Here is a 27,574-nt window from a genome sequence, read left to right as displayed (position 1 = left end):
CAAGGCTACTTCCACAGTTTGGCTACCGTGGACATTGCTGCTGTGAACATTGGGGGGCAGGTGTCCCACTGTTTCACTACATCTGTATCTTTGGGGTAAATACCCAGTAGTGCAATTGGTGGGTCATAGGGCAGTTCTGTTTTTAACTCTTTGAGGAACCTCCACACTATTTTCCAGAGTGGCTGCACCAATTTGCATTCAGTGCAACAGTGCAAGAGGGTTTCACTTTCTGTTTTTTAATTACTTTAATTACTATTGTTTATTACCTTTCTGGTTGAAAATGGGATCAACTGTAGGTGGTGAGATGAATGTGGAGAAACACAGGTTTTGAAGCCGAATAGGTCCAGGCCTCATCTGTATCTGCCACATGCAATTTTTCAGAAGTTCCCTAGAGCCTCAGTTTCCTTGCTGGTAGAAAGGGAATATTAATAGATGCCTTGATTAGTTTTTGTGAATATGAATGAAATAATGTGAGTAAAGCAACTACTCTGAAGGTACTACTGCATAGTAAGTTCTCAGTGTCAATTCTGTTACCCTCAGTCACCTGCCAACTTTACACAGAATTTCAGGAACAAGCTTTGGTGTTGGTTTGAGGAAGGCAAAAAGACCTTGATGAATAATGTATCGATGTTGCTAACCATTGAATTGGGAAAAAAGCCAAACGTTAAACATTGTCTAGGGATTGCTCTACACCTTAACGCTTGGTCCCTGTAACTTGTCTCTCTGGGAGCTTAGATAAATAGGAATCCCCCAGAGACTTGCACAGGTGGCTTCAGCAGAGCTATTCTTCACTTATTAAAAGACACAGTCATCTCAGAATTAAAACAACCCACTGCTGCAAGATGCCAAGGAACCAAGCATTAAAAAAAGGAAGGTGGAGACCTAAGAAAACGAAAAATGGTAAAAAATAAAAAATAAAAATAAAAAATAAAAAAACGGGGCGGACACAGCCCTAAATCTGACTCATTCATTTGAAAAGGATTTGATAATTTTATAAGATCCAGCAAATTATTTAAAAACCTGAAATTCAAAGAGGCAAAGGAACTTGAAGCAATAATTATTTACTTGTTACCAATTAACAGTCATTTTAACTAGTGAAAGTCCATGTCTGCCTTCCTGTCATGTCAGTGATAATGCAAGTGACTGAACCACTTGTAGAAAGAATACAAGTTGTTTGGTTACAATGCATTTAACTTCAACCCTTTAAAAAAAAAGGTTGTATTATTTTTTTTAAACTATTTAATTGAGGCACCTGGCTGGCTTAGTCAGAGGAGCATACGGCTCTTGATCTCAGGGCTGTGCATTTGAGCCCCACACTGGGTATAGAGATTACTTACATAAAATGAGCAAAATGTCTCATTGAAATTCAAGTAAATGTTTAAACACACGCACCGTCACTGCCACCACCAACACACATGCACAGAGAAAGTTGTAGTAATTTATTCCCTACAGGGAAAAATATGGTACTGGGAGCCTCTGGGGCTTAGGAAGGAGTACTTTCCCTATGATGCAAACACACTGTGCCTGACTTTACTGAGAGATAAGAATGGAAGAAAACATTTCAAATAGAAACCACGATCTTCTCATGTAGGTGCGTTGACCGTTAAAATGTGCTATATTTGGAAGAACTGCTAACAACTACATAGGTATACTCAAAACTAACACTTTGTCTAAACTTCAGGACTATGTATCACACTTTGTATCCAGGAATTCCAACATCAGTGCAAACAGAAGAAAGCTGGCTTCAAGAACTTTCTGGCAGAAGGCAGAGGAGTGAGTAGTTTGATTTCTTAGCTTTAACTGGGAGATAGGCTTGCACATTGGAATGAGCATGGTGGTAAGAGGTGGTGGGAGAGCCGGGTTTGAATCCCAGCCCAACGCAAACTGACATGGAGATGCCAGGGCATGAAATCTTAGCTCCAAGGAGTCTCAGAATCTTCATGTGTCGGTAATAAGAATAATACCTCAGTCACAGAATTGTTATGAAGATCAAAATGAGATTAAATATTTAAACTCTTTGGCCCCTAGTCTGTAATAAATGCCAACATTTATGTTCTCCATTATATCTTGATACATAGCTTCATTTTTTATTAAGAAGTGATATGCACTTCTGTTTCTAAATGTCAACCATTAGGAAATAAACAATACAAAAATTAAAATTGTAATTTATCCCAGGGTAAGTAATTATGAATAGCCTTTCCTTTTACCTTTTCTGTTTGTTTTATATTATGTCACTTATTCATCAGATGCTTGTTGAGCACCTTAGCACATGCCAAGCGCCTGTCATTGTCCAAACCCTGTTCTAGGAAAATGGCGATGGAGAAAAACAAAACCCCTGTCTTAGTGATCTGGTATTAAAGTGTGGAAGGTAGAGGTGATGGTGAGATAGATAATACATAAAATAAGCAAATATATAGTAGATTAGGCGATAGAAGTGCTGAGAAGAAAAAGCAAAGGAAAGGGACAGGATTTGTTGGGTGGGAGGGGTTCAAGGTTACATAGGGTGCTCAGGGAAATCTTCACTGAGAAGCTAAAATATTTGAGCAAAGGCTTCAAGGAGGTGGGTGAACAAGCCAGGATGATCTCTGGGGGCAGGCATTGGGACTAGCAAGCATCTCCTCCTAGAACCAGGGGACAGTGTGTGTGGCTGCAGCAAGGTAAGTAGGAGGAGAATCTGAGGAGAGAGAGAGCCAAAGGATCAACTGAGAACCAAGCTCATTCAATGGGAACAAAGTGAAAAGATGCTAGAGGGTTTGCCCAGAAGACTGACAAAATCTAACCTAAAAAATGAACCAAATATTAAAAAGTTGTTAATAATCCCCAGATGAACCCACACAGTCAATGTAAATCTGATGGGATTTTTCAATGGCCTCTGACGAGTTGTTTTGTGGCCCTGGCCTAGCAGTGTTAAAAGACAAACAGGCATTTTCAGATTTCTAAGTTTGAGCAAATGTGGATTGAAACAGAGCAGTGCCAGACAGGAGATAGAAGCACTCCCCAGACAGGAGTGAGGCCAGAGCTTTTGACAGAGAAGACACCAGAGCAAAACAAGGAAATTTTTTGATTGGCTATAGTATAGTCTAAAGAGTTGAGTTATTTGGGAAAGCCTGGTTGGCTGTTTTCAGGTTGGCTATTCTTAACTTTGAGGCATTTACAGGAATTGACTATGGCAGATTTCGGTTTGTTTACCGAGGCTACCAAGGAAGGTGCTTGGGCCACCTCGTCTCATGGCCATTGGTCTGCACCAAGCAGGAACCTCGTGAACCTAGATGTGCCTCTCCATTTCTTCCAGGTCTCCTCTCATAGTTTTTCTTTTTCCCATAGAGGACTCATGCAGCTCTTACGAGTTTATTCCTAGGAGTTGTAGTTGTACTGATGTAACAATTGGACACTTTTTTCCCGGTTTTATTTTTTTAATTATTGTCAATGCGAAGGAAAATTATTGATTTCTATATATTAAGCTTGTATCTGCCCCCCCCTTGCAAAAATTTCTTATCAATTCTAATAGTTTGTAAGGTGAAAGTCTATGAAACAACATTTCCTGTGAGCAATAGGCAAATTTGTCTCTAATTTTTTTTTTTACTTAGCAGTGTATCATGGGCATCTTTCCATGCCATGAAAGGTCCACCTGATTCACTGGAACAACTGCACAGTATTCCCTTATACACAGTTATTGTGGCTTATACCTAATAAAACTGATTGCTAGACATTTCAGAGTCGGTTTGGTTTGATGTTTTGAGCTCTCCCCATTAACAAAGAATGCCTTTTTTTTTCTGCTTTTTTTATTTTTTTAATTTTTATTTATTTATGATAGTTACAGAGAGAGAGAGAGGGAGGCAGAGACACAGGCAGAGGGAGAAGCAGGCTCCATGCACCGGGAGCCCGATGTGGGATTCGATCCCGGGTCTCCGGGATCACGCCCTGGGCCAAAGGCAGGCGCCAAACCGCTGTGCCACCCAGGGATCCCAAAGAATACCTTAATAAAAATCTTTGTGCATTCATTTTTTTTTATATACTGTGCTGGTATTTCTGTTGGACAAGATGCCTAAAACTTATTTAAAATGTTTTCAGATACTCCACATAGGAAGGGCATCATTTTCTGAAGCCCACTTATTTCTTCACCCGCAGTCCTTGCTGGCACTGGCTCCGTGAACAACTAGGCCAGCTCCCTTCCACTACCTCTGTCCTGTTGTAGGTAGATCTGATTGGTTTTCCTATTCCAATTCTATCAGTCTAAATCTTCTAGATGTTTATTCAAAGTTGCCGATGGGTACCTTTCCCATTTCCACCACTGCCCTGGAATCTGCAGAGGGAATAATCCTCATAGTTGAGTTCAGTGTCTTAAACTAGAACCTTCAGCACCCCTCCCCCTGAAAAATCTCCTACACAGTAACAGACATAAGGTAGACAAAGCGGTACTTCAGAAAAGCAGAAAACAAGAGTTGGCAACACAACATTTATAATCAAGCAAGATGTGCATCTCTGCAGTAGTCTAGGACCAGAAAGAAACAAGGAAACACTCTTAAATGTGCTCATCAAGGGTGACTTTCCTCTGGTCCTCATTGTTGATAAAAAGGTTATTTGGAAAAGGCAAAAAAAAAAAAAAAAAAAAAAAAGTATAAGGTAAAGCAAACACAAATAAGGGTATTTATTTTTCCAAGAGGCATATCTTGTTTTACGTTACGTCGCTTTCCTTCTCTGTCAGAACTGATGACAAACGTGCACTCATTTTACAGGGAAGAAAACCTCCTCTGTAACTAAGGATACTGAACATGAAAATCTGGCTTCTAAGTTAAGAGGTAAGTGGATGTTTGGAGTTCCCTCCCTTTGAGGGCAAAGGCCAACTGGCCCTGGGGAACCAGCCTGAACTGGACAGCGCCCGCCTCCTCTAGAAAATCCCTCCCCTGAGAATATACTCGAGGACCGGGTGAAAAGGTTTCAGGGCATTTAAACTGTGTGTGTGTGTGTGTGTGTGTCTGTGTGTCTGTGTGAGTATGTGATGGGGTGGTGGGGGTAGTGGGTGACGAGAAAGTAGAGCACACCGTTATAAAAGTTTTAAACTTTCCTTCCAAATTGATGCTTTTCAGAAAAATGGGTAATTAATCCCAAAGAGCGAAAACTGAGTATTTTATGTGAGCTGGAGGTAAGAAATGTTTATCAGTCCAACAGCACTCAGTTTTCATGGTAAATGTCACTTACTCAGACATCAGTTCTCTCTTTTTAAAAACTTAGTTTAAAGAAGACTTCATAACCCTGTTCGAGCCTTCCCTGAGGACCTTGCCGAGCATCGGGCCACCGTCCGTTCTGCAATTCAAAGGAGAGAGCTCCAATTTAGGCATTAGCTTCAAGGTGATTTTTAAATTCATGCTATTTTGAAGTTTTAAAATTTTTGCCTATTAATAAATGATGTAATAAGCCACAGGATGATTTGCCTGGAAGACAGCGAATCTACTTTAAAAAACAAAAGCGGGCAAAGAGCTCTTTTACCTGGAATAGCACTTAGGGCAGCTGTGTTCCTTTGCTAGGATTGCTGGAACCATCTACCGCCAATGAGATGGTTAAAACCACAGCAACTTATTGTCTCACGGTTCCGAAGGCTAAGAGTTCAAAACCCAAGTATCAGCCAGCCCGGCCTCTAGGGGAGCATCCTTCCTTGCCTCCTCCCCGGCCCCAGTGTGGCCATCCAACCTTGGCCTTCCTCCAGCCCCGTGTTGGCTGTCCCAGCATTCTCTGCGAGCCTGTGTCCCAATGTCCCTCTTCTCCAAGGACACCAGTCTTCTTGGATTATGACCTAATGATCTCTCATCTGCACTTGGTTCCATCTGCAAAGACCCATAGCTAAACAAAGCCCCATTCACAGGTACCAGAGGTTAGGACTTCAAAATATCTTTTCAGGGGACATGATGCAACCCATCACAGTGGCCACCAAGCCTGGAAACAAAGATGAACATCTGCCATACTTAGTCATCTCAAGTGACCCATTAGTGCCTCTGTCTGGTGGGCGAGGGAAAGGCCATTGTAATAACTCTCACGGGATGGCACACCGCCCCGCTGCCCTGGAGCAGTGAGGGACTGATTGCTGGTATGATTACTTCCAAACCCCGATGGTCTGGCTGTGTGGAGAGAGCTGCACCCCTCCCAGATCGGGGCCCGTGAATTACTTCCTTTGGGGTATGCTAAAGGTGCAGGCTCCCTCACTGGAAATAAGAGCCGGCCATGGTGTGAGGCAGCAGGCCGCAGACGTGTGTGCAGGGTCAATGGGAGTGCTGTGTGGACCCACCGACGTGCGGCTCATTGCCGCCTTGGGGTGCATTCCACTCTGCAAGTCTAATGAAGGGGTGACACAGTCAATATGTCATGTAATAGCAGTCAGTGTTTTCCTGTTTATAGTGGTCCAGGTTTCTAAACTCTGGACTCTTCAGGCTGAAATTCTTTTTTTTTTTTTTTTTTTTAAGATTTTATTTATTTATTCATGAGAGACACACAGAGAGAGAGAGAGAGAGAGAGGCAGAGACACAGGCAGAGGGAGAAGCAGGCTCCACGCAGGGAACCCCAGGTGGGACTCAATCCCGGGTCTCCAGGATCAGGCCCTGGGCTGAAGGTGGTGCTAAACCGCTGAGCCACCTGGGCTGCCCTGAAAATCGTTATTCAAACCAGCTCCTTTCTCTTCCTGAACCATGAAAGCTTGTACCCCAGGAAGTTGCTGGAGTTTTCTTCAGCTGACACCCGGAGACGGTCCTGAACATGGGGAAAGCCCAGTTGCCTTTCTTCCAGGGAGTTGTCCCCGCGCTGGCACCCAGATCTTGGGCAGATGTTTGAGGTCTGCGTAGATGGGGCTCTGACGGGTGGCAGCCCCGCCCTATTCGTGGTCTTTGGAAGCACCTCCACCTTGCTACCCCGTAGGGGAAGGGACTGTGGGCTGAGAAGCTAATCACTATGGAAATGGCCTGGCATCAGCACGCTCTCTTTCTGCCTGCTAGGTCACTTTGGGAGCCAAACTAGATGTGTCACCACCATCTCTCCCTGACAGGGCTTTACCCGCCCCGCCCCACCCCAAGGGTTCTGCTCTCACCCATGGGCAGTACTTATCTGTGGGTAGTTTCAGTAGCCTCAAGATACGGGCCATCACTCCAGAGTGGTGAATGCCTGGCTGCGCTGGCCACCTCAGCCACCCTTTGGCCCCACGGTGGCCATTTTGCCGGGCCCAGAGACTGGCGAACACAGCTGGCCTGGTGGTGTTCATGACCTGCAAGTGCGTGATGAGGGGTTCCCCTGGAGGCCTGTGCTGAGGCTTGGCTGCTTGCCTGCCCAGGAGCCCCTACAGTCACAGCCGTGACCTCAGATCACCCACGTGACCATAGAGAGAGCCTCAAGCCGTGAGCCCCCCAACTCCAAGTCTCCCATTGCTTCCCCTGGTCTCCCCCACACTCCTGAATTACCCTTGCAGCACAGACAGAAGAACTCAGAGCCCCAGCTGGGGCTAAAGTGTGTTATCCTTCGGCGCCTGCAGCTGGTGACACACTGTAACCCCCTCCCCCACAAGGGACTCTGATGTCAACAATAAAGTCACGCGTGCAATTTTCTTCTTGCACTCAGGAGGCGTCCTAAGGACCCAGGAGCTCCTTTTGGGCTCAGCTGTGCTCTGGCGAAAGGCACCAGACAGAGGCCCTCAAAATACCACCTCGGCCTCCTCAGGCCTCACCAACCCTTGAACAGAAATAATGTCTCATTACTGGAATATACGGCTCTTCCTGGCTTGGTGCCTTCTGATATAGGATCTCAGCCTCCTGAAAGTTCCCCTGGCAGCTATTTCTGGGAACCCCCAGGGATTCTGACAGTTTGGCACATCCCCCAGCACCCCTGCTCCCCTACTGGACTTTTGCCGGCCCTGCCCTGAGCCCTGACTCCTACTGCTCCCAGAGGCTCGGGCCTCTGTATGGGCCTAATTCATTTTTATTTTCCCCTCTCTGAAGGAAGAAGAGGAGGAAATAGCACTGCAGTGTGAATTTTGTGGGGGCGATCTAAGAACATTTCTTTCCAACATGGATGTTTTCTCTGATGATGATAGCTCGGAACCCACAGGTGTAAGTTCTAAAGCAGGTTTATAGAGGAAATTATGTTATTTTTAAACAAAGGAAGTATTTCCTCCAGCACCTTTCCCTGCACTGCAATTCTTAAAAGAGTTACATGTTAGCTGTTGGGGAAATGCAAATCATAACCACAATGGATTACCGTTTCGTACCCACAATGATGGCCATAATCCAAAAGATGGATAATAACAAGTGCTGGCAAGAATGTAGAGAAACTGGCACTCTCCTATACTTCGAAGGGGGAAGATAATATGGCATAGGCCCTTTGAGAAACCGTCTGGCAATTTCCTGAGAAGTTAAATACATAGTTACATATAGCCCAACAATGACAATCCTAGGTATATGCCCAAGAGGATCGACAACATATATCTACACAAAAACACGTACACAGATGTTTAAAAGTTGGCTGCGGTGATGGTTTCGCACATGTCTGTGAATTCACTAAAACCCAGTGACTTGTACGCTTCGAATGGATGAACTGTAGAGTCTGTGAGCTCCATCTCAAGATCACTGTTACCAGAAAAAAGTCGATAGATGGGTATCCAAATTTCCTTGGCCATTTTTGTTTTTTTTCCCCTCTAGTTATCTTCATCCAGGACTGGTGAGATGAAAATGACCTCTTTGTTTTCCAGGCCTGCTGTTGCAGTTATTCTCAAAATCTGATTGACTACATCTATGAGGAAAAAAAAAAAACCCAAAGCCCTAAAGCTGAATTAATCTGTATTGACCCTCATGCAGCCCACGGCAGTGAAGCTGATAGACTCAAAGCAAAGGAAAAAGCCCTGCGGAGGTAGCCTTTGATATTGAGATGCAGGCCCACTTGAGAGCTTGGGGGGTGGGGGGGAAATTAGAGAGATCCCGAAGGTCCCAGAAAGTCTGTGAACTCACCAATTTAAAGTAGAAATCTACCAACGGCAAACTCTTGGAGCAATTGAGAATTCCCATGTTGGAGAAATTTGTTGACAAAAGAGAGTAGAGACCCATATGTACTGATTACTACATTAACTACCTGATAGAAAAGAATAAAAAATAAATTTAAAAAAAGGGATGGCATTTAGACAGTTAAATTTTGTACTAAAATTCTGTTTTAAGCTTCAAATACCTTTCAGATTTTTTGTCATATTTTTGAATTTTGTAGAAAACAGGAGCGACAAATTGCCAGACAATTTGCAATAATACCAAATGGACCAGTTAATTTTTCTGAAGAAGGTGAGTCCCTCAACACTGATGTTCTAGATCAGTTGTACCTCAGAAAGCTCAGATGTTTGAACAAGACCAAGACAAAAAAAAAAAAAAATATATATATATATATAAATATTTAAATATTTAAAATTAAAATATTTAAAATATTTAAAATGTTTATTCCAGTCAATGCCTCAGTAAAATGGTTCAGAAAATCTGGTGTTTTAGGGACGTCTGGGTAGCTCAGTGGTTGAGCATCTGCCTTTGGCCCAGGGTGTGATCCTGGGGTCCTGGGATCAAGTCCCACATCCGGCTCCCAGCAGGGAGCCTGCTTCTCCCTCTGCCTATGTCTCTGCCTCTTTCTGTGTGTCTCTCATGAATAAATAAATAAAATCTTAAAAAAAAAAAAAATCCAGCATTTCAGTCATGTGCCTTTTGAAGTTTTTAGTGTTCAGTTTACTGTGTAATTGATCGAAATAAATTAGCAACATCTGTAGAGCACCTTGCAGAAAGCTGCAAAGAGCTGATGAGTTGCTATAGCATGGGTATATTGGAGGAGCACTGACTTTTAGAATCAGAAGTTTGTATCCTTGCTTTTCTCCCTATAGGCTCCCTATAGTTTGGGGTACATTAGTTAATCTTTCTGAGCATCAGGCTGCTCCTCAACCACTGAGAGACATGGAAAAAATACTTAGAAAACATACATGTTTGTTTTGGTTTAAACTAAATCCCTAGTATAAAGTTCCTTGATATTCAACTATTTCCTACTAAATATAAGGCCACAGCATTCCACATAATGAAAATCACCTTTCTTCTTTTAACAAAAGAACATTTTCATTCTCTTAACAAAAGAAGGCACTCACTTTAATGAAGAACCTCATTTTTCTTCCATTAAAAAAAAAGTGATGATGGGGATCCCTGGGTGGCTCAGCGGTTTGGCGCCTGCCTTTGGCCCAGGGCGAGGTCCTGGAGTCCTGGGATCGAGTCCCGCGTCGGGCTCCCTGCATGGAGCCTGCTTCTCCCTCTGCCTGTGTCTCTGCCTCTCTCTCTCTCTCTCTCGCTCTCTATGTCTATCATGAATAAATAAATAAGATCTTTAAAAAAAATAAAAAATAAAAAAATAAAAAAAGTGATGAATCAATGCATTTGTAATAGGGTTTGAAATTTCATTTTAGAAGAGAGGTTTTGGAACATCTTAAACAAATATGTACTTTCATGTGATTCTTTTCCCATTAGATTCAAAGCACTTAAAAACAATTTCTTATCAACTTTCCGTGGATATCCCAGAAAAAGAGCTAACTACTGACAGTCTACTTGATTTCCTAGTAGAAGATAGAAACATTTCCATTGATTGCTGTGATGCTAGAATAGCATGTGGAAAGGTAATTCTCTTGTAATTTTTTATTTGTGACTCTTTAAAGTCAGTTTTACCTAAAATTGTAAAAGCTGTCATAATGAATATAACAGGCTGGCTACATAACACATTTAACTCTTTGTCAGGAAGAAATGGTACAGACTTGGCTTTTTAACTAGACTTTACTAGTCTCTACTAGACTTTATAACAATGCTTTTACATACATTTTCTAATAGGGGGTTATTCTGGTTAAAGCCTTTTTATTTTAAAATGTGATCATTATACATTAAGGAACATTTGGAACCCTTAAAACACTAGAAAGAGGGGGAGAAAAATCACCAAAAGGCTCAAGCACTTCCCAAAAGTCATTGTTAATATGTCAATATTTTCTAGATCCACACCACCCGATAAGGTAGCAACTACTACATATGGCTATCTAAATTTAAAATGACTACAATTAAATACAATTTAAAATGTAATTCTTGGGACACCTGGGTGGCTCAGTGATTGAGCATATGCCTTTGGCTCAGAGATCCCCAGATCATGGATGGAGTCCTGCATCGGATTTCATATGGGGAGCCTGCTTCTCCCTCTACCTGTGTCTCTGCCTCCCCCCCCCCCACTCTCTCTGTGTCTCTCATGAATAAATAAATCTTTAAAAAAATAAAAAATAAAATGTAATTCTTCAGTCACACTAGTCACACATTTCGAGTGCTAAGTAGCTATGTGTGATGAATGGCTACCATGTGGTGCAGATACAGAACATTTTCACGGTCACCAAAAGTTCTATCAGACGGCACTGTTCCAGACTTTTCACACGTTTTTTTTGGTTAACATACTTGTAATTATATTACATATGTAATTTTTATCTTTTTAAAATTTATTATAAAAATATCTCTAATATACAGCTTACATTGACAGCATTTTAATTCTATGTGCTTTTTTACATAGTTTATCTAACCATTCCCCTGTTATTGGACATATAGGTTAACAGGTTTTTTGTTATGCTAAATAACATTGCTTTGAACATATTTATGTATAAATGTATTTTTATATATTTCTTCAGGATAGATTTCTAGAAATTAAATTATGGAGACCAGATTTGTTTCTCTTGGGTGATATAGAATTTAAGGGGTGACAGTGAACTGAGGTACCCCACAGAATCAAATCCAAGTCATATCTGAAGGAAAGTTATCTGTCTGGCCCTCAAATTTCTCCTACAGATTACCCTTCAGGTTCAGTTACTAGCACACAGTGAAAACTAATTAAGAACACAAGGAAGCGTGACACCACAATTCAAACCCCAGAGGAGTAATATCTCATTTTAAAAAGACCTGCAGGGATCCCTGGGTGGCGCAGCGGTTTGGCGCCTGCCTTTGGCCCAGGGCGCGATCCTGGAGACCCGGGATCGAATCCCACATCAGGCTCCCGGTGCATGGAGCCTGCTTCTCCCTCTGCCTGTGTCTCTGCCTCTCTCTCTCTCTCTGTGTGACTATCATAAATAAATTTAAAAAAATAAAAAAATAAAAAATAAATAAAATAAAATAAAAAGACCTGCAAAGACTTTGGAAATTGAAGTAAACTATGCTTATGAAAATAAAATATCATCCTGAAGACATATAGAAGGAACAGAAAACTATAGCGTCATAATCGTTTTAAAAGAAAAAATGGAACTTATAGAAATGAAAAATATAACAGTTGAAGTTAAAAACTTAAAAGAGGACAGTTAGACACAGGTTAGGCCCAACTAAAGAGAGAACTAATGACATGGAAGAAAAAGGTAAAAAAAAAAAATTATAAAATTCTCCATGGGAACAAAAATAAAAATATAGAATATGATATGAAAATGATGTGTTTAAAACATATTTATTCAAAATACCAAAAGGAGAGGAGAAAGATAATGAGGCAAAGGCAGTATTTGAAGAGGTAATGGATAATTTTATAGAACTGATAAATGTCAATAGCCCACAGATTTAAGAAGCCCAATGAATCCCAATCAAGATGAAATAAAGAAAAAAGAATCTTAGATTTGTCAGAAAAAAACTTTAGGACACAAAGGGAAAACAAAAATCTTAAAAGCAGCAGAGAACAAAAATTCTGTTTGTATTTAAAGAAGAGTTACATGGACACCCGGGTGACTCAGTGGTTGAGCAGCTCCCTTCCTCTCAAGGCATGATCATGGAGTCCTCGGATCGAGTCCCACATCAGTCTCCCTGCATGGAGCCTGCTTCTCTGCCTGTGTCTCTGCCTCTCTCTCTCTTTCTCTCTCTCTCTCTCTCATGAATAAATAAATAAAACCTTTTAAAAAAATAAAATAAAGAAGAGTTATGTCAGATGACCTCCCAATAGCAACAATGGAAGCCAGAAGACAGTGGAATGTCTTTAGTGGGCTTAAAGAAAATAGTAGTCACTCAAGAAGTCTATAACCAGTTAAAATATTTTTTTCAAGAAAATGTGCCCAAAAAGGACATTGTCTAGTAGTATCAAAGATAACTTGTCACTAGTAGCCCTTCACTAAAGGAAATTCTAAAGAATACTTTGTGTTATTGGATGGTCTGAGATTCAAGAAAGATGAAGAGAAAAAGTGGTACATAGACTTTCTTTTTTCACATTGATTTAGAAAAATTCTTTAAACATTTAGGATATAAGCCCTTTGTATGCCATATTGCCACAAATGCTTCTCCCTTCTTGGCTTGTCTTTCACAATTTTAATTGTGATTTATCAAATCCTTCGTGGGTACTGCTTTTTTTTCATTGGTTGGGAAATCCTTCCCTGACCTGAGGTAATAAAGCTATTATCCTATGTTAAAGAAATCTCTGTAGTTCTGCATTTCACATTTGAGTCCTTAATCCACTTGGAATTGATTTTTACATTTAATGTGAGATAGTGGTTCTAATTTCATTTAAAAATATGGAGGGCACCTGGCTGGCTCAGGTGGTTAAATGTCTGCCTTCAGCTCAGGTCATGATCCCAGGGTCCTGGGATTGAGCCCTGCCTTGGGCTCCCTGCTCAGTGGGGAGCCTCTTCTCCCTCTCCCCCTCCCCCCCATTCATGCTTGCTCTATCTCAAATAAATAAAATCTCAATATATATATATATATATATATATATATATATATATATATATATATATATACCTGATTGTATTCAGCATCACGTATTGAAAAGATTTTCCTTCCTCCATTACCATGCAATGGCACTGCTGTCCTACATCAGATGTTTATGACTGCATGAGTCTAATTCTGGTCTCTTTATTCTGTACCACGGAATTCTTTATCCTACCCCAACACTACATTGTCTTAATAATACATTTGGTAATAGATCTTAATATCTGGTAGAGCATATTCCTCTCTCTCAGGCTTCTTTAAGAATGTCTTGCCTTTCCTAAGTTCCTGATATTTCCTGTAAATTTTAGAGTCAACTTGTCGGGACCTCCCTTACTTCAACACACATAAATAATACAATCTTGTTAATATTTGAATTGCAGTTGCATTGGATCTACAAATCAATTTGGGAAGAATGTCATTTTTAAAATACTTAATCTTCCAAAACATGAAGATTAGGCTGAATTTATTAAATGGGTTGTTCAAATATTCTATTATTACTTTTTTTCTGGCCTAATAATCCTTGTAATTTTTGAGAGAGGTAGGCTAAAATATCCCATTATGATTATGGAATTTAAAATTTTCCCTTTCAGGGACGTCTGGGTGGCTCAGTGGATGAGCATCTGCCTTTGGCTCAGGGTGTGATCCTGGAGTCCTGGATCGAGTCCCACATCGGGCTCCCTGCATGGAGTCTGCTTCTCCCTCTGTCCATGCCCCTGCCTCTCTCTCTCTGTCTCTCATGAATAAATAAATAAAATCTTTTAAAAACAAATAAATAAAATAAAATTTTCCCTTTCATTTTGTGAAATTTTGCTTTATATATATTGAACCTATCTTAATATGGGAAGAATATTTTATAATGTTATATCTTCCTGGGAGATTAAAACTTTTATCATTATGAAGTAATCTTTATCTCTAGTAATACTCTTTGGTATTTTCTTAGATCATTTTTATTTATAATCCTTTTGTGTCTTTATATTTTAGATGTGTCTCTTGTAAACAATATATGGTTGGTAGGCGGGAGCAGCTGAGTGGCTTAGTCGGTTAATCGGTTAATCATCTGTCTTCAGCTCAAGTCATGATCCCAGGATCCTGGGATCAAGCTCCCGCATTGGTTTCCCTGCTCAGCAGGGAGCCTGCTTCTCCCTCTCCCGTTCCTCCTGCTTGTCTGCTTGTGCACTCTTGCTCTGTCAACTAAATAAATAAAATCATATATATATATATATATATGATATATAGAGAATCATATATATATATGATTGGAATTTTTCCTTTAAAAAAAGAGCTAATCTGACATTCTTTGTCTATTAACTGGAGTACTTAGTCTATTTATATATAATTACTGACATGCCTTGGTATTTTCTATTTGTTCTCTGTTATGCATTTTTCTTTTCCTTTATCCTTTCTTGTCTTTTGGGGGAGTGGGATACTTAAAATATATCATTCTATTTTTTGTACTACCTCTACAAGTTTGGAAGTTATACTCTCTGCTTCTGTTATTTTTCTGCTTACTCTAGAAATTTCAGCAAGTAATCTTAATTTATCCGAGTCTGAAGTTAAGCTATAATATTTGCCCTTCTCTCAGATATTATACCCAGAGGTGGAATTGCTGAATTCTAAGATATGCTTGTCTTTCACATTACTAGACAAAGCCAAAATGATTTCCAAATTGTTGGACCAAATTGCATAGATCCACTAGAGGCAAACAATAGTGACTGTTGTTCTGCATCCTTTCCAATAGTCAGTACTATCACTTTGCCAGTATGATAGGTGTGTACTGTTCTCTAGTTGTGGTTTTAATTCTCCTTTCCCAGGTTACTAATGATGTTGAGCACCTTTTCGTGTTTATTGACCATTTGAGATTTCTCCTTTGAGAAGTGCTCATGGGTTTTTTGGGCCCGTTTTTCTCAAATGGTCATAATATCCAAGAGGAACTAGGTATCAGCATACATGCATAAGAATGTTCACAATATCACTATTTACAATAGTCAAAAACTGGGAATGACCCAAATCTCCATTAAATAAGTAATGATAAATTCATACCATAAAGTACTATACACAAATGAAAGTCAGAGGACCACAGCTACACACTGGAACATGCATGAAACTTACAAACATAAAGTTGACAGAAAGAAACAAAATATTAAAAATATATGATGTATGTTTACTTATGTAAAATTCAAAAGGAGAAAAATTAAAGGTATATTCAGAAATTATAAAAGTGCGAAGAAATTACTATGAAATCACACTAGTGGCTGTGTCTAGGAAAGAAAGGTATCAACTTTGAGATAGACACACAGAGGGTCTCCTAGAGTATCAGCATTGTTCTAGTTTTTGACCTGGATGGCTACACCAATGAGTATTCACTTTATAATTGCTCATTAACAAAATAGTCTTTTGGGGGAGTGGGATACTCCCCCAACATACATAAAATAGTATGTTTTAGCACTTTTCTGAATATATTTCATATTTCACAATTTTTTAAATGAAAAAAAATGTGTTATCTTCAAAATAAATGGCAACATTTACATGACTATTCAGGTGGTTTCATGGTTTAGCCCTAGAAACTTTTTTTTTTTTCTTTAAGGTTTTATTTATTTGTTCATGAGAGACACAGAGAGGGAGGCAGAGACACAGGCAGGGGGAGAAGCAGGCTGCCTGCAGGGAGCCTGATGTGGGACTCAATCCCAGGACCCCAGGATCATGCCCTGAGTCAAAGGCAGACACTCAACCACTGAACTACTCAGGTGTCCCTGCCCTAGAAATTCTTGAATCTATCTTACTATAATTCAAGATTAGGAATATATAGAATCTTTAGTTCATTAGAAAATATTATTTGGCACAAATTTATTTCCTTATTGAGTATTACATATAAAATAGTTAAACTTGGAGACATAAAAAGGATTAGCTCCCTGTAGATCTTTCTTCATCTTCTCATATGCCTGTAGTGTTTTGCTCAAATAACTTTAAGAACAACCTCGAAGAGACCCAGATGCTACAACTTATATTTGAGTTTAAAGTCAGTCTATTGAACTATAATTTATATACGGTAGAATTCACCTTTTTTAGATGTATAGCTCTATGAAATTCGGCAGTTATGTAACCACTACTATCATCAGCATATAGAACATTTCCATTGTGCTAGGGCTGGTATTTAGTCTTCTGTTTTGTTTCTATACTAATATGTGACTAAGGTAAAAAATTTTTTAAACCCTTTCAAATAGAAACGTAATGTTAGATTCCTGCCTGAAATTTTTATCAAGTAATCTGCAGGGTTAGGAACAATCTTTAGTGATTCCTAAGAATTGTTCCCTGTCACTGTTGCAGGGACAAAAATTTAAATTAATAAATGGTTTATATCACTGTTAGCAAGCAAAGATTTACTGTTATTATCATAATGCGTTGTATCTGGAACAATTAATGGTTAAGTGTCCTTTCATTTTCTCTGGTGTCTATATAGATGATGAAGAATGAGCTCTTAGAGAAGCACTACAAACATGGGAGCAAGTTTCTGACTTCATTTCCGGATGGAACAACGCAAATATTGTATCCTTTCAACAAGTTTTCATTAGCTTTATTTCTTCAGAACAGATGAAGAAAAAAATATATGGAAAACTATAAAAGAAAAAATAGATATTACCCCAAATCCTACCACCCAGAGAAAAGCTGTTAACATCTTTTTTATAGATCTTTTCTTACTTTTTTCTATAAGCATATATATATGATTCTTTATTTTTTCATTATTTTTTTAATAAACATTCTTTTTTAATAATTTTTTATTTTTAAAGATTTTATTTATTTACTCATGAGAGACACAGAGAGAAGGGGTGGGGGGCACAGACACAGGCAGAGGGAGAGGCAAGCTCCATGCAGGGAGCCTGACGTGGGACTCGATCCTGGGTCTCCAGGATCACACCCTGGGCTGAAGGCGGCGTTAAACCGCTGAGCCACCCCGGCTGCCCATATATATGATTCTTTAAAAATCAATTTTTCAACTCGTTATTGCCCTTTTTGTATAATACTATATAATAATGTTATGATGTATATGTAATAATATATGCATATTATATATGCAACAAAGAAATACACCAACATTGGAGCATCTGGGTGGCTCAGTTGGTTAAGCCTCTGCATTCAGCTCAGGTCATGATCTCAGGGTCCTGTAATCAAGCCCCAGCATCTGGCTCCCTGCTCAGCAGGGAGTCTGCTTCTCCCTCTTCTTCTGCTGCTTCCTCTGCTTGTGGTACTAGCTCTCTCTTTCTCTCTCTCTCTGTCAAATAAATAAATAAAATCTTTAAAAGAAGGATAGGATAGGATAGGATAGGATAGGATAGGATAGGAAAGGAAAGGAAAGGAAAGGAAAGGAAAGGAAAGGAAAGGAAAGGAAAGGAAAGGAAAGGAAAGGAAAGGAAAAAGAAGGAAGAAAGAAAGAAAACCATTTTTATAACCATATGTACTATATAATTTACATACTATATAATTCATTTGACCTATCCACAAAGGTGGTTTCACAACGTTTTGCTATTATGTAGCACAGCTAAATGAACAGCTTTGTGCAGATTTCATTGCATACTTAGTTCCTTGAATCCATGGAACATGCATGTCACAGGGTAGAAACTGTGGGTAAGAAATTACAGACATTTTAAACTTTTGATAAATTTTATCCCCCTGAAAATGTGTACCAATTTACACATCCACGAGCAGCACATTATTTTTTAATACAAAAATCCGATACCCACTTTATGGAGCACTAAGTTATTTATCACTTGAACTTCCGCCTGATGGCCAGGCCATTTGCTATTTTGACATAAAGGACATTTACTACCTCAAGGAAAGTAAAAAACAAACAGAACTATGAAATGAGGAGAGCTTTTTGGTGAATGAAGGCCCCACGTTTATAGGAGAAAGTCATGTTTAGTTACAGTTTCCTAAAAGTTTAGTCAAACCAATAATCAGCCAGGAAAATGACTTTCATGGCCTAGGAAGTATAATGAAGATTTCATTCCCTAGGCCCTGTGAGAAAAAATGTAGGTTTTGTTTTAATTATATCAATAAATTTTATATAACTCCTCCCATTTTTTTATTACTAGTTATCATTTATGCCCTGGCTTTAATTCTTAATTCTCTTGAAGGCCATGGCTGCTTTTCAAAATGATTCAGTCAGTCTTGTGTTTACTTCACCTCTAGGCTTCCAATCAGCTTAGACAGGACTGCAGTAAATTATCCTCAGTAGACTTTATTCTTTTTGATGCTATTGTAAATGGAATTATTTTTTTAATATATTTTTTTAAATTTTTATTTATTTATGATAGTCACAGAGAGAGAGAGAGAGAGAGAGAGAGAGAGAGAGGCAGAGACACAATACAGGCAGAGGGAGAAGCAGGCTCCATGCACTGGGAGCCCGACGTGGGATTCGATCCAGGGTCTCCAGGATCGCGCCCTGGGCCAAAGGCAGGCGCTAAACCGCTGCGCCACCCAGGGATCCCATGGAATTATTTTCTTAACTACATTTTCAGAATGTTCACTGCCAGTATACAGAAATATAATTTATTTTTATATATTGGTCTTTTTAAATATATTTACATATATGTTTATATATAGTTTCTATATTTCTTATATATTTTTAAACATTTTTATATATTGGTAGCCTACATCCCTCCTGAACTTGTTAGTTCTAATATGTTGTTTTGTGGATTCCTTAGGATTTTCTTTATATAAGAGCATGTCACCTGCAAATAGAGATAGTTTCACATCTTTCCTTTCCAATCTGAATGCTTTTCATTTCCTTTTCTTTCAGAAAATTTCCCTGGTTAGATCTTTAAATGCAATGAATAGAAGCGGGGAAAGTGGACATTTTTGTTTGGTTCCTGATCTTAGAGGGAAATCACTCAGTCTTTCATCAATAAATATGATGTCAGCTGTGGGTTTTTGTTAGACACTATCAGGTTGAAGAGTTTCCCTTTTATTCCTAGTTCATTGAGTTATCATGAAAAGGTACTGGATTTTGCCAAATGCTTTTTCTGTGTATATTGAGATGATCTTTTTTTTTTCTCTCTTTATTCTATCAGTGTAATATGCTTCACTGATTGATTTTTAGGTGTTAAGCCAACCCTGCATTCCTGGGTAAACTCCACTTTGGGTCATAGTATATAATCCTTTTAAATGTTGCTAGATTCCATTTGCTAGTATTTTGTTGAGGATTTTTGTGTCTTATAAACATATTTTGATCTCATGAAAAGCATGAAATCCTTTTTGTAGTAATAGTAGCTCCCATACCTGAATGGTTTCAAAGGCTCTCTCATAAACTGAATTTATTCCCAGCATAGTCAAGGACCATTAGAACAGCTCAAATGACCTTATCTGATCTCAGCTACCCATCTGGAAACCTAGCCATCATCCGAGTGCCCAACAAAATCAGTGGTTTCACTTGTATAGTCCAAGAAGACATGCCCACTGACCCTGCAATCTTGGCATTGCTAGATTCTTCTGGCAGAAGTTCCTGCTATCATCCCAATGGAAATGTCTGGTAGGTTTCTAAGTTTCTTTTACTGCCATTTGGGACGGGGGTGGTGGTGGTGGTGGTGGTGGTGGTGTGTGTGTGTGAAATTTTATTTTTCTTTTGTTTTTTTCCAACTTTATTGAGATATAATTGACATATATCATTGTGCAAGTTAAAGGCATAAAATGTGTTGATTTGATACACTTGCATATTGTAAAATGATTATCACATTGCATTAGCTAACACCTCCCCACCATGTCACATAATTACCACTTCCTTTTTGTGTTGAGAACATTAAGATATACTCTCAGCAACTTTCAAATATATATATATATATATATATAGTATTAGCAAGAATCTTTATGCATCACATTAAATCCCTAGAATTTATTCATTTTATAACTGCAAGTGTTCTTCTTCCTTTCAAATGATCAAATGGCTTTAAGAATTATTTAAGTTGGGCAGCCCGGGTGCCTCAGCAGTTTAGCACTGCCTTCAGCCCAGGGCCTGATCCTGGAGACCCGGGATCTAGTCCCACGTCAGGCTCCCTGCATGGAACCTGCTTCTCTCTCTCTCTCTCTCTCTCTCTAGTCCCACGTCAGGCTCCCTGCATGGAACCTGCTTCTCTCTCTCTCTCTCTCTCTCTCTCTCTTTCTGTCTCTCATGAATAAATAAACAAAATCTTTAAAAAAAAAAAAAAGAGTTATTGAAGTTAGTGCTCTTTAGATAGTAATATTCAACTCCGTGAAAGTTTTATTTATGTCACTCCATACCTTCTCCATGGAAAAATCCCAGGCAACTATGTAAAACAAAGCTCATCATATTCTTCCCATAAATAATAAGAAAATATGAACATATAATTTCAATATTAGAAAAAAGAGGCTTTAAATAAATTACATGGTCACCCCAGGGCTTTGGGATAGAAACCCAAATGGTCTCTCTAGAGCCTGCCTGATAATGTTATACTGCCTCAGCTATGGAAATAATCTATAATGGATAGCTGCTACACCGTGTTGTTATAGTTGTGTGTGTGTTATTATCATTTGAGCTATATCCGTAACTATTCCTCTATTCCTATAGCCATAACCAACAATAACATACAAACAGAATCTCTAGAGATCCTGATCTCATTTTGATCTGTGAGCTTATCTACTCTGACTTCATATTATTTGATTTAACCCGAGAAAGTGAAATTTGGGCTCTAACTTCAAATGCAGTTCCAACTTTTCAAGCTCTTCAGAAAGAGATACTCTCCCTTTAAATTCTCTACAGGAATAACAATCTCATCTTGAGAAACTCTGTCCATGATTGACAAAGTCTGGACATTCTGCCCATACTTGAGAGAGTTAGGACGTTTGTGTTTTTTTGGTCTAAAGCAGTAGTAGTCAGTCCGTTACCCCCATGTGAACCGGAGAATTTCAACTTATCCTCCAGAATTCAATAGCAGTTCTGTATCACATTCGTTGGAGCAGTGTATTAATTGTCCCCAGATATTCATTAGTTTCTAGGACTTCACCCTTGTCTGGGAAGTCCTCTGCCCCACTAGCTGAATTCCTGGCCCTCTGATGTGACTTCTGCATACTCTTATTGCCCTTTCTAGCTGCCTCTTGGGTAGCAAGCCCATCTCCCCTGCTGGACCAACGTTCTTTGCAGGCACTCTCCGAATCTTTGCCACTACAAGCATGTATCTGTGCATGGTATAGACTCAAAGATTATGCTTATTTTTTTTAATTTTTTATTTATTTATGATAGTCACACAGAGAGAGAGAGAGAGAGAGAGGCAGATACACAGGCAGAGGGAGGAGCAGGCTCCATGCACCGGGAGCCCAATGTGGGATTCGATCCCGGGTCTCCAGGATCGCGCCCTGGGCCAAAGACAGGCGCCAAACCGCTGCGCCACCCAGGGATCCCAAGATTATGCTTATTAAATAAGGAGTGACCTAGATCATTTTAGCCAGGTATTATTTTCATCCACATTTCAAGATGAAAGAAACCCTCCTCCTCTCACGTATGACAAAATAATCACCTAAATTTCCCATGTGTACTTTTGTTATTAGATCACTGCCAGTAATCAACGGTGGGGAAATAAGATATTAGTTCTCTCCCTCTGGGGCACCTCGTGGCCAATTTGTCTAGTTTAAAAAAAAAATAATTTGTTATCAAATGCAGTCAACTTTCTAAATACCCACATTTGCACCTCTTCCCACTCCTCAAGAAAGGGAGGGCAATCCAAGTTGGAAGAAGGTGAGAGAGCACAAGGAGGAGATAACTAGAATGGTCATCACTTGTGTCACTGAAGCTCAGATTGTGCTGGGCTTCGTATGTATGTGATGTAGTAAAATGTGGCATCACCTAAACGAAGAGACAGGGAAGGCTCAATTTGTCTAAGCTCCACCTTGCCCTCCATCACAAGGCACTGAGCCATTTCAGAGATGTTCCCTGAGCCTCTCTTGCCCATACCCCACCCTGACTAGAGCCCTTCTAGGACTCCTGGCTCCCAGTTGTGCTGGGTGCTGTTGGAACATGGTTGTTCTGTACTGAGGCTGATTAGAGCTTCTCCAGGACTTACACCCACTGGTCTTCATTTCCTCCTGGGGAAAAATCTAAGCACTGGTCCCCCCTCTTCGGGCACAGTCTGCTCTCCTCTCCTGCTCTCCAAAAACTTCCCTGCTCCCCCTTCATTCTTCCCAGCACACAGTTTTCCAGGCTCCTTTACCATCCTGGGTTCCATCTTTTGGACCCAGTTTGGTTCAGCGGTGGGTCTTGAATTGGATCCACTATGTTAAACTAGTATAAAATTCACAGTATTGCCACTCCCAAGGTCACCTGTGAAATAGTTTGCGCTATTCACACGCAACTGGCTAGCATGAACCGTTGCTTCCCTTGGCTAGCAAGTGACAGGGCTAATTTCAAGGTTGAATTATAATGTTACTTTTATGATGGTAATTTTTAATTTCCTTTCTGCCCAGGGTATACATCAATATCTTGGGAGGTCAGTATTCAGATCAAGCTGGCAACAGATTAAGGGCTTGGAATTGGTCCAGTTCTGTTGCTTCCTCACCCTTTGTTTCATTTAAACCTGTCTTTCTGGCCTTGAACCATTACATTGGAGTTCGCATCTTAGAACAAGACAAGATTTCAGTCACTTTTCTAGCAATGGGCCAACAGGCAAGAATCAGTGTTGGGACCAAAGTGAAGGTAGGTGCATTTTTGAAAATAGTTAAAGTCATTTGGAATAATAAGAGTAAATGACTCTGGTCAGTGTTGTTACTGACAGATTAGCCTTGTGTGTAATGTACCATCCACGAAAAGTTTCAGAATTCAAACAAACAAACAAAAAAACACACACAGTGAAGATGTCATGTGGAATTGAGGCAAACCGTCGTTGTTTATTCTTCAGAAATTCCTTTTAGTTCAGATTTGGATCTAACTAAAATTTACTATTTACTTGGTGACCAAGTAGGCTACTTTGGGGGTTTGATTTTAGGATTTTGTATTGTGTTTTTCCTCTGCCCTATAGCAGAAAGGCCTGGACTGAGTCAGGAGACCTGGGTTCTAACTATGTTCAAGACCAAGCATAAGTCCCACCTCCTCACAGATGCTTCCCAAACCTCCTAGCCCTTTGCCCAATCAGTGTCCATCATGGTCTTCCCTGGGGTGTCCATGAACTCACCTCTGTCCCCACGCCTGCTGCTGGACCATGCTGCCCTACTTGCCTTTATGCCTGCCTTTCCTCCTGGACAGTGAGCTCCAGAAGGACAAAATCTCTGCCTTTCTGATTCCTCTGGCCCACCCAGGGTATGTCCTAGAGTACACTCTCAGTGACTGGCAATGGTTAAGAACATGGCCTTCAGGTTACAGGGACGTAGTTTCTTTGCCACTTAGCTAAGTGGGTGAACTTGAACTTCAGTTCCCTCATCTATAAGATGGGGATAATGATTCCTAGCAAACAGGTTGTTGTGAAGATTCACTGAGAATACAAAGTGCTTAGCATGGTGCTTGCTACTAAGTACTCAGTAAATGATAGCTCCACATATAGTTTGCCAGTTACATCTCAACAATGTTGAAACATATATATTGATATAGAAATAGATATAAATAAAGGCCCATGTAGCATATCTAGTGTGTGGCTCCAAACAAGTCCCTTAAACACTGAGGCCAATTGTTTTCATCAATCATTGAAGGAAGAGATTGCTCCAGATTTCAAAGGTGTTGTCCATCTCAAAAAACTCTACACTTTTAAGGTAATTGGAAATATGACCTCAATATTTAGCACAAGCAGGAATAATATCTCATAAAGACCAAATAAGGGACACCTGGGTGGCTCAGTGATTTGGCGCCTGCCTTGGGCCCAGGGCATGGTCCTGGAGTCCCAGGATCGAGTCCTGCATCAGGCTCCCTGCAGGGAGCCTGCTTCTCTCTCTGCCTGTGTCTCTGCCTCTCTCTCTCTCTCTCTGTGTCTCTCATGAATAAATAAATAAAATCTTAAAATAAATAAGTAAATAAAAGGGACACTTCAGAGTCAGCCAACAGAGAGTGAGGGTCTGCAATGTGCTCAGTGCTATTCCAGCCAATCTCATTCTCGGTCAGCCTGGCTACTGTAGTCAGCTGCTCAGGCTCTAGACAAGCTTCTTTATTTGTTAGAAATTTATAAGCTAGGCTTCTTTTGGTACATTACATTCATGGTAAATACATTCTTACCAAAAATGTAAAAAATGTTCTCCCTCTCCCCATCTCCCTCCTTAGAAACAAATTTTAATCAGAAAGAGAGCCATTTTGATGCAAAAAAAAAAAAAGGAATTTGATGTTAAAAGTTTTTCTAGGGCAGCCTGCTTGGCTCAGCAGTTTAGCAGCACCTTCAGTCCAGGGTGTGATCCTAGAGTCCCGGGATCGAGTTCCACGTCAGGCTCCCTGCACGGACCCTACTTCTCCCTCTGCCTGTGTCTCTGCCTCTCTCTCTATGTCTTTCATGAATAAATAAATAAAATCTTTAAAAAAAAGTTTTTTTTATTTCTCACTGTCCTCATGATCACCCTTTCTTTAGGTTTTTAAAAAATTACAAAAAGTGACATACATGTTCAATACCTTCTCATATTTGAAGATTCAAATAATAGAGAGAGTAAAAAATAGAGATTCCTCTTTCATCCTTTCATTTATTCTAACCTCTTTCTCAAAGGCAATCACAACCCAAAATTTGGTGTGTATTTCTCTTTTCAGTGTATTTATAAATTATTGACACACATCTTTTTTAAAATAAGCATTGGATGGTATTGCTTGTATTGTTGGGAGGATTCTATTTGTTTTTGTTTTCCACTTAAGGATTATTAAAGGTTTTTCCTCATCCACATTTCCAAGAATATTCGCCTATTAGATTTTTAATTGCTCCATAACATTTCATATGCACTATAGTTAATTTATGCTACACAGAGTGGCCTCCGAGTGGCACTGGCCAGTTATCCACTTCCCCCTCCTGGAAGCATTTCTTGCCTTGCTTCCAGGACACTGTTCTCCCTTGATTTTCCTTCCACCTCAGCGACTGTTTCTTCTCATTTTTCTTTGCTGACTCTTTCTACCTCCCCATTTTCTTTTTATTTTTTAATTTTTATTTATTTATGATAGTCACAGAGAGAGAGAGAGAGAGAGGCAGAGACACAGGCAGAGGGAGAAGCAGGCTCCATGCACCGGGAGCCCGACGTGGGATTTGATCCCGGGTCTCCAGGATCGCGCCCTGGGCCAAAGGCAGGCGCCAAACCACTGCGCCACTCAGGGATCCCACCTCCCCATTTTCTAAATATTGAGGGGCTCCAGGCCTCCTGCGGGGGCTCATACTCATCTCCCTCGGTGAATCACTCCCTAGGGGGGTCTCATGGAGTCTCCTGTCTTTAAATACCTCCTACAATGTTGATAACCCTTTCATTTTATTTCCCATGAACTTTTCACCTGTACATCTCAGATTCCAATCCTGCACATCCGTTTGGGAGATAAAAGTTTAGCAAAATTACCTCTGAGAGCCTGCTCCACCCTCAGTCTTCAGACAAAGACAACTGCATTCTTTCAGTAGCTCGGGCCACTTTGGAGCAGTCCTCCCCCTCTCGGTGTCACAGCCTCACATCTGTTCCCTGCCAGTCCTCCAAGCCTCACCTCATATATGCCTGATCTCAACCCTTCTCACATCCTCTGATACCACCCCTCCTGTCTGCCTTGTGGGCCTGGCCCATCTCTTGTTTATATCATTACAGTTGCTTCTAATGAGACTCCCTGCTTCTGGTCTTTTGAGCCTGCTGATCAAAATCTTTCCTATTTCCTAGAACCATTATTGATTCATTCCCTTAAAATATTTTCTGTCATTTTATGGAATTTGGGATTGAAGGGAAGGTAAAAATGCCAGTCCATTCTTTGTTATTCATCCATCTGAAACCCCCCCGCCCCCATGCCTGCCCTGCTACACACACACCTACCTTCTGATGCAGGGAGAGTTGAAACTGCTGTGTGTTCTTATGTCTCTTGCAGGTAAGTGGTTACTCTCTTTGCATTTATCTCACCCCACTGAGGCCAAACACACCCCTCCTAGGCTGGTCCTTCATCTGCATATGGGAAACACAGGCAAGAGTGTCCTGAGAGATCCATTCCCCTTCTTGCAGTTGCAAGGAAACATCAGCCTAAATCACCAAAGGCTGTGAGGAAGGGGAAGAGCAGAGGCCGAGGGAGGGTCATGGAGAGGTCAGTGTGGAAGGCGTCCTGGAGGTAGGGGCACATTTTAGAAGGGAAGGAGTTTTAGCCATCCCGGTCTCTCCTGAACACTCAACTCTGGTGCTACCTTCTGTGAGGAAGGCTGTCCACTCGGTGCCTTCATAGCCTCTAGGCCAGCCCTGACCAAGCTCTCCCCACTGGGCAGCTCCCAGGGGAGGGACTGTGTTTGCTGCATCTTGGTGCCCCCTAGTATATGCTGGTAAATGACTTGAATATATTGTAAGCATTTGAAAGTATCCAAATTCTATGTGACCGGCCTGCTCCCACCTCCCACCTTCCACAGGTGGTCTCTGAGCTTCCCTTCTCTTTCTCTTTGCTGAAAAGCTACCTAACCCTGAGGAGATTCCAGTTCTCCGATACCTGAATGAGGATGACCTGCTGCTACTGGCCAATTTAATCAAGATTCGACGCCTGTTTCATAAACTTGAAGGATGTGCAAGTTTCCCCTCCAGCCAGGTTTGGGAAAAATTAAAGCAACCTTCCTACCTTTCCTCACTTTCTCTAAAACTAATTGCCCTTTGTCACAATTCTGGTGTAAGGAAAGACACCATGAAAACAATATCAGCTATAATAAATGAAAACGCTTAACAAACGA

General features: G+C 40.4%; 1 protein-coding gene and 1 long non-coding RNA gene across 4 annotated transcripts in view; one reads left to right on the top strand and one right to left on the bottom strand.

The window, feature by feature from the left end:
• Positions 1-27,319, bottom strand: part of LOC112652535 (uncharacterized) — a 29,589-nt gene extending 2,270 nt beyond the window's left edge. The window contains exons 1-4 of the long non-coding RNA XR_007405118.1: positions 26,688-27,319; positions 5,488-9,099; positions 5,200-5,304; positions 267-408 (exon numbers count right to left, since the gene is read on the bottom strand). This is a non-coding gene — a long non-coding RNA (uncharacterized LOC112652535). The remainder of the gene's footprint in view (positions 1-266; positions 409-5,199; positions 5,305-5,487; positions 9,100-26,687) is intronic.
• The window catches only part of ERICH6 (glutamate rich 6), a 32,107-nt gene extending 4,533 nt beyond the window's left edge, over positions 1-27,574 (top strand). For all 3 annotated transcript variants that reach the window (XM_049099689.1, XM_025436144.3, XM_025436143.3), the window contains 12 exons: positions 1,682-1,773; positions 4,737-4,799; positions 5,088-5,143; positions 5,233-5,349; positions 7,974-8,084; positions 8,723-8,880; positions 9,229-9,299; positions 10,509-10,654; positions 17,191-17,276; positions 20,101-20,256; positions 23,199-23,427; positions 27,304-27,574. In XM_049099689.1, coding sequence (XP_048955646.1) covers positions 1,682-1,773; positions 4,737-4,799; positions 5,088-5,143; positions 5,233-5,349; positions 7,974-8,084; positions 8,723-8,880; positions 9,229-9,299; positions 10,509-10,654; positions 17,191-17,276; positions 20,101-20,256; positions 23,199-23,427; positions 27,304-27,567 — 1,549 coding nt within the window. In that variant the 3' untranslated portion in view covers positions 27,568-27,574. The remainder of the gene's footprint in view (positions 1-1,681; positions 1,774-4,736; positions 4,800-5,087; positions 5,144-5,232; positions 5,350-7,973; positions 8,085-8,722; positions 8,881-9,228; positions 9,300-10,508; positions 10,655-17,190; positions 17,277-20,100; positions 20,257-23,198; positions 23,428-27,303) is intronic.

The sequence above is a fragment of the Canis lupus genome, chromosome 23 (assembly GCF_003254725.2).
Source record: "Canis lupus dingo isolate Sandy chromosome 23, ASM325472v2, whole genome shotgun sequence".
Taxonomy (NCBI): domain Eukaryota; kingdom Metazoa; phylum Chordata; class Mammalia; order Carnivora; family Canidae; genus Canis; species Canis lupus.
Note: the sequence above shows the minus strand (reverse complement) of the source record. Positions and strands in the feature narration are given on the sequence as shown.